Raw genomic sequence first — 11,322 nt, forward strand, 5'->3', positions numbered from 1 at the left:
CTTGTCATCAGCTTCACAAGACAGTTTACTTTAGAGGTGGTTTTTTCTGAAGAAATATTAGAATCCTTTAAAAAGCGGTGATTCCCCGTCTGTGGCTCAATTTTCAGTTTCCAGATGCAACACTTGGTTTCTCATAATAACGCCTTAACCTGTACTTCCTCAATGGCATTTAGGACCAAAAAACATGAGAACAGTAACTCCCTTCCTCGGCGGGTGAGAAATATGTGCTGTGACGAAAATGGCTACCTCCAGCAGAAGGACTACAGCCGTCATTTCTGTAAAGATTATTTCTGTCTGATGAAGTATAAAATTACCCTTAATAGATTTTCAAAACCTGTTAATTATCAGGTTTATTTTCTTTGAAAATGCACAAATATTTTGAAATGTAGAAGTTTAAGTTTGTTGGATTTTTAAAAGTCCGCACAGACACACCAATGAAATTCATACCAAATGAAGCACTCCAGACTGCTAAGTTCATGTACGAACTTAACTCCACGATATTCAAGATAAATGAGTTACTACTATAAACACTTAAAACAAAAACAACCAACAGTCGTATTATGCTGCTATAAGTTGAACAACCAGTGTGTGGGTGACTGATACAAAGAATTTCAGGGGCAAACTTAGAAATCCCTTAAAATACAGATGTAAATGGAGAGTGAGTTGATGCAACCATTCTACATCTGGGAAAAATATTCTCCTTGTGAATTCTAGCAATGGATAAAATACCTTGTTTTAGAGCAGGACCATCTCTAACATTGTGACTTCAGCCAGACCTTCAAGGTTCAGGCAAGGCGGACAAGAGGAAGGCTTCAGGCAGGGGAATGGATGAACTCCAGAATGGGATTAAGTTGTCAAATGCCAGAACAGTGAAGCCTGCTTACATGGAACACAGTTACAGGTCAGAACAATGGGAACTAAAAGGAAAATACTTAGAAAGTTAAGACACATACTCCCAACACATGTGCGCCATCAAGTCACAGGGGAGTTGAAATTATTCTGGATCAAGGTCCAGTCTGAAAAAAAAAAAATCACAACAGCAAGAATCTGGAGAGCAAGACACACACACCTCAGGTTGGCAGAGTACACTGCCAGTGTGTGGCTGTATTTTCTTCAGGGGTCACTACTATATTTGATGGACTTGAGAAATGCTGGTAACTTGTATAAAGAGCCTAACAGAACACTTTTAAATAAAATATTGGACCAGGTCAAAGTTGAGCATCCTGTGGGCTCTCAGGTCTATGCATCAGTATTTAAAACAGGGAGGGAAAAGAGCAACTCTCTTCATATTTTCAGCAAAAGTCTTTTTCAGAAGTTCAGACTTTTTAGATCAAATACACAGACAATACTGCAGTTAAAGGAGAAACTCAGGGAGGGCCTCCCACTTCCCTACATGGGCAGAAAACTTAAAATGATGTGCTGTCAACTGCAAGGTACAAACGGAACTCAGAAGAGCACGCACTGAGTACCCTTTGCTAAGTGGCATGGAAGGTAGGTGATCCCCTGGACATCCCTGTTACATTAGGAGCACAATTCAGTTTGGGGAAAATAGTTTAATGTACTTCTCAGAAAAAAAATCTTTTCTATTTTCTCATCTCTGACAAAGCAGTGCTTAGGAAGTCCAGCGCCACCAGGCCACCTTCATCCGGTCCCATACAGCTGACAGTGAATCCAACGCGGGCCGCACGTCCAGGATGGTGAACTGGTAGTCGTGGTTGACCTTACCCCCATCGTAGTAGTCAATGACATATCTCACTTCTGTCCCGCAACGGTTGATGATCCAGTCGTGTCTGTCGAAAGGCAGCTCGTACCTGGAATGAAAACATGCTGGCGGAGGTTACCACGCCTGTGGGATGCTGAGCTGGGGTTTAGGCGATGAGGAAGCCAGCAGGGCAGCGCATGGGGAGGCCGGCTCTCAGGGTCCACCTCGGATGAGAGGTGAGGCTCCGATGAGCATGGTCCACAGTGCTGCGGGAAGGTAGGGCTGGAAAGCGGGAGGTGCCCCCATCAGCGGACAGCTACCTGCTACAAGGGAAGAAGGTCAATGGCAGGAAGCACAGCCAGGCTGGGGAGGTCAGCTCAGCGCCTGCAGAAATGCGGAAAGTTGCTCAGTCGTGCCTGACTCTTTGCGACCCGTGGACTACACAGTCCATGGAATTCTCCAGGCCAGAATACTAGAGTGGGTAGTGTTTCCCTTCTCCAGGGATCTTCCCAACCCAGGGATCGAACTCAGGCCTCCCGCATTGCAGGCGGATTCTTGACCAGCTGAGCCACCAGGGAAGCAGGTGGAAGCTGTGAATCCATGACAACAGGGAGCATGGAGTGCACAGGTGGACAGCAGGAGTGTGGGAGGAGCGAGGGGGCAGTGCAAGAACACAGAGAAGACGACTCCAGTCAACGCTATGAGCAGTAGACAGGAAGTAACCCCAAGCTGCCTGCAGCGCCACCTTGAGGGAGCACAGGAGGTCTGCAGCTGAAAGTGAAGCATGTTTCGCAAGATGGCACTGCAGTTCTTTGACTGCCTGGTTTTAATGCCAAGAGCAAGCAGACAGTGACCTGAGGAACAGAACCTTTCTGCAGGCACTCACCCCATCCAGGAGCGAATTCTTGCCCGTGGCGAATACTCTTTCGCTTTGCCTCCAAACCGGATCAGGGATGGACCACAAGGACACTCGCTAGAAATCCCCAAAGAAGAAATATTAAGACAACTCTCTTTCCCTTGAAAAACAGTGTTGCAGTTTCTCCATGACACACATTTTTCTGTATACATTTTACATAATATTAGAGAAAGGTAACTGAAAAACCTCACAGAAATATCCCTATTTGCTTAAAAAAAATGCTGTGTTTTAACTTCTGGATCAAGTGCGTGCCACTCCCTCCCCTTCCGTCTGAGTATCTGTGCTACTCTTGGCAGGAGTCTGGGTCAGGGCCTGTCCACATGGTGTACTCTCAGGAAAAAAAGGGTCAGGTATCAGGCATAAACTCTCCTCTTGCACGAAGAGCAGTTGGGGTTTCTTCCAGATGAATGTAAGAAAATCCTATGCTCCTCTCTCATTTGAAACCAATGAGCAATCTTCACGAAGAAAAAAAAAAACCCGCTGCTCTCCCTAGGAACTAATGTAATCAGTGTTGGACCATCTCTTTAAATAACTGTACACAAGCTGACAGGTGGGGGGACAAGGTCCTGCTGAGACAATCTACTCACTCTCTGGGCAGACCCTGGGCTTGAACTTTCTAGGTGCCCGGCCAGCCCCCACCCCCAAGCTCACTGGGCCCCCGGGGGTTGCGGGGAGAGTCTCCTGGTCATCTGGCATGAGGCACACAGCACTGTCCCCTGCAGGGGGAGTGGAAAATACAAGAGGCTACTTGTCTTGGCAGCTGCTGTCACTGTAAAGACAGGCTTTGGCCTAAACAGGTCTCTCTAGTGAACTGGGATGGAGCAAAGCACCCCACGTGTGATGGGCTCCCAGCTAAGGGCTAGCCAAGCTCCTTTCATTCTCAGCTTTAACGACAGCATACTTGCAGCCTAAGTCTCCACATTGAGTAGATTTTGTCCAAGAAGTTAATCACATTTTGCCACGAATTAAAAACATGAGCCCCCAACCATGACGACATCTGGCTCCACGGAGACATGCCCCACCCCCTACCCTTCTCCAGGTGGAGCCCTCAAGCGGGCACCATTCTGGAAATGCTCACCCCAGATCGACTGAATCAAAAATCCTGGGGGTGGGGCCCAGCACTCAGTATTGCAACAAACCCCTAGGTGATGCCGAGGCAGCTCAAGTGTGAGGACCATGGCTCTGAACAGACTGATGGCCCACTGCCACTAACAACTGCATTTAGCTAGCCTCCCAGAGAAAAAGTGTGTAGTTTCTCAGTCGTGTCCAACTTTGCGACCCTGTGGACCGCAACCTACCAGACTCCTCTGACCATGGGATTCTCCAGGCAAGAATACTAGAGTGAGTTGCCATTCCGTTCTCCAGGGGATCTTGTTGACACAGGGATCAAACCTGGGTCTTCTGCATTGCAGGCAGATTTTTTACCACCTGAGTCACCAGGGAACCCCCATCTCCCCAAGAAAAAATGATCATGTGTAAAGATGCCTCTTGATGTTTACTCCTGATAGGGATTCAATACATACTGCTATGTGAACAAAATCTCCCCCAGCTCCCTGGGGCAGAGAGCGTTTTAGAGTTTCTCGGCCCTGTGCTCTGCCTGGAATGGACTGTGATGCTCCTCCTGTTGAGGTCTGCAGCCTATGGCCCCTCCCCTTGCATGTGGGCAGGCTTGTGATACCATGGGACTTCCCAGACTTAGTCATCACAGGAGATGCAGTGTCCCTGGAGCTTTCTGTAACTCTAGCTCTGGGAACCCAGTCACCATGGTGTGAAGAAGCCAAAGCAGCCACATTTAGAGGCCATGGGCAGGCGTCCTAGCTGAGAGCTGGCATGATATCACTTACCAGGGGAGTAAATGGGGCCTTTGAAGGCTTCCAGCCCACGGCTGTCCAGCCACGCCTGGCCACTAAGTCTCGGTGGCTGGGACCCCACTCATCAGGGAGCAGAGACCAGCCATCCCTGCTCTGTCCTTCCTGCACTTGGGACTCACTGAACCCACAAACATACTTAAATAGTTGGCATTTTACATGGCTGAGCAGGGCAGTCTGTCACGCAAGTCACTGAGACAGGCCTGCTACCTAAAATGTCTTAATAGAATAGCACAGTGTTGGACTAAAACCCTTCTATTTCTTTCATAGAAAGCAGCTATGAAACTAAGAAGATGCTGGAAGAATGGTTTTCTTAAGATCTCAAACATACTTACGCAGCGTGAAGGGCTTCCCATTTCAAAATCTCCTTCCAAGCTTGCTCATTATTCTGGTTGTGAATCCTAATGATATTATACATGTCTTTCTGACTAATATCCTCATCCTTCCATTTCCACCTAGGAAAGAACATTTGGTAAAACTTGACAAACATTACTGCGAATGCCATGTATTCATTTCACTGTGTCACCAAAAATCCGATTTATCCAAATATCCAGGATCCCTCGATTTTTCAAGTGACACTTTTTAAATTAGTATCACAAATTTCCTTTTTCTAAGTATTTTATGTAGGGTACTTAAAAAAAACTTACTGGCTGTGATGGGTTAGTTTTATGTGTCAGCTTGATTGGGCCATGGGGTACCCAGATATTTGGTCAAACATCATTCTAGATGAGATTAACATTTAAATGGGCAGAGCGGGCCCAGCTCTCAAAGCTGAAACATAACAAAAAGGCAGAGCCTCTGCAAGTAAGAGGGAACTCCTTCTGCCTGCCTGCTTTCCAACAGGGACATCGGTTTCTCTTCCTGCCTTTGGACTTGAACTGAAATATAGACTCTCCTGGGTCTCCAGCCTGCCGAGCCGATTGTGGTACGTCTCCACCTTCGTAACCATGAGTCAGTTCCTTACCACAAATCTCTATACATATATCAAGATATTTACATCTTATTAGTTCTGTTTCTCTGGAGAATCCTAATACCTTGTACTTATATTCTGGTTAAGTCTGAAAAATCAGTTGGTTAGTATAAACATTTACTGTACACCTGGGGGATAAAACCTCTAACATTTAATTCTTAGATTAGATTCATCTAAAAATTAAATGTTAAAAAGGTTAGATTCACAAGCAAATTTATAGCCTCAGGAATATGCTCACTCACTCACCCTTTCCTTAACATCGCATTCCAGAACATCTGTTCAGAAGGATAAACCCACTTTTTATCTGAATCTGCCCTCGGAATAGATGATTCCTCTCTCACAGTAGATAGTGGAAACGGCTGGTCGGGGGCTGGTGTCTGATTAGGAGGTGGCATCTATGTACAATAAGTGGGTTTAAAAAAAAAGGTTGGAAATACAAAGTAGAAACAAGCAACATAATTACTTCCTGGAAAGCAAGGTATCACACACACACACACCAGTTTCCTCATTAAACCAGCCACATCCGTTTCAGGCCTCTCGGTTGAGTCAGAGCGCAGAAGCTCTTTTCCTTGTTGACTTCACATAAATGGTAAATACATGCTACAGTCAAACATTTGGTCTCTTTCTCAAGGATTAGAAAGTAAAAACTAATACCATGATGCACTGCTACAAATTTCTGGAAAAGACGAGGCGATAAATGTGTGCGTATTGATATGTATACAAAACCGAACACCACCACTTTCTCGACGGCATTCTGTCACTGGCAGTCACACAAGGCTGGCACCCAGCTGCGCCTTAAGAGGCGCCCCAACCTTGCAGTGTGCCTATGGGGCTTCCCCAAACCAGCAACACCTTTCTGAACTCTAGCGGTGCTGCTGATAGATCTCTCGCCCACCTAATACTCTACCCCCAAAGCAACATCCGCTGGCATGGCTGATTCCAGGTCAGCCCGCTCTGGCGCTTGGGGATAGCCCATGGCTTTCCTAGGCGCTCTCCGAAACTACACTGAGTGACACAGTCTAGATTTTCACTATGGATGGAACATCAGACTTCTCCGTTTTCAAAGGACAGAAGGATCAATCCTAGCAGCCTGTAGTTTGGGAGCCTCTAAGAGCATCCCTACATTAAAAACTTCTGGGCAGAGGGGCTGGTCGAGGGTTACCAGGTTAGAAGGATCCAGGTTCTCCTTACTCCCGGCCTTGGCGCCGGTGATGGGACACTGCACATACTCGTAGGCGCGCTCCTGGTGCGCAGGCACAGAGTTCGTTTTGCTCCCACAGGTTGAGTCCGATGGCTCAGCACTCACTGGACAGCCTGAAACAGATCAAGGGTGAAAACACTGTCACCACAAAGGCAGGACATCTGGCTCTCAATCCGGGCCCCGAAAAGTTGAACGTCTGGCCAGGGATCACCGGCAGAGACAAAGTCAGGATTGTACTGGTCACAGCTGCCAGGCGCTAAGCTGGCTGACAATCTAACAGCCTACAAACCAGGAAGAGGCACCATAAATTAACCTTCCCCTTGGAAGAGAAATGGGTACCCATTCTCCTATTGTGTTACCCCCCCAAAAAAACAACCCCCCCCCCGAGTCTCAGCATTGGCAAGAGTAGGTACTGCCCACAGCAGGGGTTTAGGAAATGGAGCAGGGAGTTGCTATGAGCTGTTACAGAGGTACCTCTGGGGACAGGGCCCCCCCGTGAATGGGTCTCCCCGACTTCTCTATTCCCCAGTTCCAGGCAAGACCCTATGCCCACCAGGGCACAGGAGGCTAGGCTTTCATTATGGATGTCTTCTCTCAGGGACTGGGGACAGGAGGTAAAAATGAGCAGAGGAGCCATCCAAAAGGCTCGTGGGGAAAATGAGGATGTGCTGTGCTTGTGCCCTGTTCCAGGACGAAAACAAGACCACTTGGCTGAGGCTCGATTCGCTGTCAGGAGACAGCAAGTTCATCAAGCAAAGGCCCCCACTAAAGAAAACGTCCCCCAGTCCACGTGGGATCCAGATGCCACTTCAAGAACAGCAGCGGGCAGGGGAGTCAATGCCTAAGGATCCCGGGTGCCACTGGAAACAAGTGTGTGGGCAGAGAAGGTGGTGTAGACAAAGGAGGCAGGCAGGCAAGGGGAGAACTGTGGCCCAGGAAGACATAGCTCATGGAAAGGAACCCTTATTTTGGGTAGCAGCAGTGAACACCAAGGAGACACTGAACTCTGGGCGCCCTACACGCAAAAGATAAATTTCCGTTTACTTCCTTTCCTCTGCAAGGACCCTGTAGAGCTGTCTACTGAGGGGTGGAGGGAGACTTGTTCCACCCCTCTCCTTGCCGGTCTCTTCTGGCGCACTGGTCCCAATTGGTGTTGGAAAGAAAATCCTGTTTGTTTTTCATATCAGAGAACCAGTAGCCCCTTCAGTCTCCTACAGATACCCAACTTCTTTCCTAATGGAAATTCATCTGACTGACAGCTCTCCTAGGAACACAGCAAATGAAATCAGACCCTAGACAGCACTGTGTGACTTTCTGGAGATGCTCAGAACAGACACACAACTGCTTCGTCCATGTCTGCCTCCATTCTGCCTGTAAGGAGAAACCCTAGAAGAGCACCAGACTGGTCCTTATTCAAGGCCCCAGAATTTTCGCTGGTTTTGCCACTTATTAGCTGTGTGACTTGTAAGTTTCCTTAATTACGAAACAAAGGGGTGGGGGTGGGGGACGTACCATGCAGGATTTTGAGGATGAGAATGTAAACTCCAGTAGGCAAAGGATTTGTCTGTTTTAGACACTGCTGTTCTCCAGTGGAAAAACAAAACACATAGAACCACTCAGTGCTTAGCACAGGGTGGGCAGGGAGCACATTCTTGTGGGCTGACTGAAGGAATGAACAGCTCTAACACAGCAAGCGTCAGCACTAGGTAAGCACGCTAACACTGCTTCCTGCCCTCATGTCTGGAAACAAGAAGTCACACATCTGGTGGGTTCAGACCATACTTTTACAAAGACAATCTAAAGCAGCAGATGGACCAATGAAAAAGGAAAGCATTTCAAGTCTCTCCTTTGCACCTAAAAAAATGGCAATGACTTATTCTTTACACAGAGAGTAATCTAACAGAGGGAGGAGTAAAGCTGTATGGGTAAAGAAAGACAACATGATCTAGACCAAAGCTTCTCAGCCTGGGCAGTCTCGCCATCCGGGGCCAGGTGACTGTCTGTTGCAGGGTCTGCACTGCACATTGTAGGATATTTAGCAGCACTCCTGTCTTCTCCTCAGTAGATGTACCCTCCCCTCTGAGTTACGACGTGCAGAAAGGCCTCCAGGCATTGCCAAGTGTCCTCTGGGCTGAGGGGGCCTTGCCTCCTCAAAAACCCGTTAAAGTAGACAATGGCAAATTGTTGCCCAAGATCTTCAGTCATGACCATGCTGCTGCTGCTAAGTCGCTTCAGTCATGTCTGACTCTGTGCGACCCCATAGACGGCAGCCCACCAGGCTCCCCCGTCCCTGGGATTCTCCAGGCAAGAACACTGGAGTGGGTTGCTATTTCCTTCTCCAATGGAGGAAAGTGAAAAGTGAAAGTGAAGTCGCTCAGTCACCTCCGACTCCTAGCGACCCCATGGACTGCAGCCCACCCTCCTCCATCCATGGGATTTTCCAGGCAAGAGTACTGGAGTCATGACCATAACCCTGGGCAATACTATATCCTCAGCTTACAGGTGATGATGGGTTGAGACTTAGAGAAGTAACTTGTCTACAGTCAGGTACCTTGAAAGTAACAACAAAAGGACCTAACCCAGGTCACCCCACTCCCAGGCCTTAGGAGCCTCACCAGCATGCTATACCGCCTCCTCAGAGATCTTTTGGAGAATTCTCTTTTTATCTTCTAGATAAATGGCCCATTACCTTTCACTTTCCCTTCATGCATTGGGCATCCAGACGTTGGGGCTGCTGTCTGATGATCTGAAGCAGCAGGGGCAGAGGTCTGAACTGTAGAAGCCGCAGGGGTAGATGCAGACAAGCCCATGGTGGGACTCCCAGTGTTGAATCCAAGCAATTCTAAATTCACACGGGCCAAACCAGAGAGATGAATGCTTGATGCCTGGGTTCCCACTATTCCCTTAGTATTCTTAATGTGGCCAACCCTTGTTTTTCCTTCTTGTCACCTTTATAGAAATGTACTGGGCAGGGGCTCCACCTCGCCCTCCACTTTGATGAGGGACAGCTTTAACAGATCACCCCCCTTTGGGACATACTAGTGTGAAATCTACACCTTTGGGAGGACGTTTCTAAGGGTGTGCGGACTTGGGGGGTGAAGTGAGGCGGTCCCTGAGAAACCATGTCATAGCGAGGGGGCTGTAGACTCGGGGTTGAAGGGAAGAGGGTCCCGAGGTGGTGATCCGATGAGAGAGGAAGCCCACCGAGTCCAGACTAGACCAGGGGCACTAGGGAGAGGTGAGGGGCTGGGGGTCTGGGAAGAGTACGGCGCAGAAAAGAGACGAGAGGAAGGAAGGAAAGGTCAGCGGAGGGCACAGCGCGGCCGCAGTCTTCCTCGCACGGTCCCCGCGCGTGGCACCGTCGAGTCCCGGGATCCCAGACACCGCCCCCGGACTCTGCTTCAGCCAGCCTGCCCCTCCGCACCTGACTCCTGTCCCCGGCTGCCGGTCCCGCCTCTAACCGCCAACTCCGGCGCGGAGTGGCAGCAAACCGCCGTCACCACCTTCCCCTCCCCTCGTTCGGTCACCGCTGTTGCCCGGGTCACCGCCGGCTCTCGCTCACGCCGCTACTTCCTCTTCCGAAGGCAGGACTTCCGGGCGCGTGGGAGGCGGGCGCACCAGCCGAAGGGGGAGGGTTTCTGTCCATCACAATGGAGTAGACCCCGCCCCTCCTGTGCTCCTCGGCCTATAGAGGCAAGGCCCCTCTCTGATCCCGCCCCTCCTGGCGAAGCCGACGTGAGACCTTCCTGCTTGAATAGACTTGCCCTAGGGCGAGGCGCTTTAAGCTGTGGAGGCGTTGCATTGGAAGAGTTTTAAAATTTATACCTTTTGAATTGTGTCCTGTCAGTTTTAATTATAGTAATGACTCAAGAAACATCAGTGGGTATGCAGAGCTGTGGCCGAATCTGGAGATCCAGAAATGAACAAAAGTTCTTGGCTCTACAGGTCTTCTTAACAGGGTGTGTGGAGTTCAGATCAGTTCAGTTCAGTCGCTCAGTCGTGTCCGACTCTTTGCGACCCCATGGACTGCAGCACGCCAGGCCTCCCTGTCCATCACCAACTCCCGGAGTTTACCCAAACTCATGTCCATTGAGTCGGTGATGCCATCCAACCATCTGTGTGGATTTGAAGGTCTGTATTTTCGCTTGCCTCTAACAGAAAGTATTTTTTTTCCATCAGGAAGGCAGGCGACAAATCCTGGTAGTGTTAGCTATATGTGGCACTGATAGCAATTACAGAGAAATAATGTTACATATGATTGTCATTTCTGTCTCAAAATACTACTATTCATCACTACTTTAAAATTAAAGTAAGTTTATCTTGTTATTTAAAATGTAAATAAAAAGCATGTGTCTTTCTGTATCACCGTAGTGCATCTGTGAAGTCTCTTTTCAGGAATTGCCCAGTGCCTAAAAGAACTGCTTCAGACAAAATCATATTCCCTCTGTGGGGATAGGCTGCAATGCACCTAAGCCCAGGCCCCTAGCCTCAAGAGGGACAACTCAGAAGGGCCATCGCAGCTTCAGAGCTGCTTCTAGGATGAGCTGAGGCTCCCACTCTGACTGCATTACAGCTCTATTTTTCCCTTTGCCTTGTCTTTCCGTCACTCTCTAAGTTGTTCATGAGGACATTTGTATGCACAAATCGTGTGGAATCTCAGCCTTT

General features: G+C 48.6%; 1 protein-coding gene across 1 annotated transcript; it reads right to left on the reverse strand.

Moving 5' to 3' along the window:
- Positions 1–322: 322 nt before the first annotated feature.
- Positions 323–10,241, reverse strand: LOC102172983 (cytochrome c-type heme lyase). The gene is made up of 7 exons (XM_005701119.3): positions 10,082–10,241; positions 9,347–9,499; positions 6,619–6,770; positions 5,703–5,851; positions 4,822–4,941; positions 2,589–2,675; positions 323–1,811 (listed from the first exon to the last, which is right to left on the reverse strand). Exons 2-7 carry the CDS (start codon positions 9,465–9,467, stop codon positions 1,613–1,615), a joined length of 828 nt encoding a protein of 275 aa, XP_005701176.2. The 5' UTR covers positions 9,468–9,499; positions 10,082–10,241; the 3' UTR covers positions 323–1,612.
- Positions 10,242–11,322: the final 1,081 nt, after the last annotated feature.

The sequence above is a fragment of the Capra hircus genome (genome assembly GCF_001704415.2).
Source record: "Capra hircus breed San Clemente chromosome X unlocalized genomic scaffold, ASM170441v1, whole genome shotgun sequence".
Classification (NCBI taxonomy): domain Eukaryota; kingdom Metazoa; phylum Chordata; class Mammalia; order Artiodactyla; family Bovidae; genus Capra; species Capra hircus.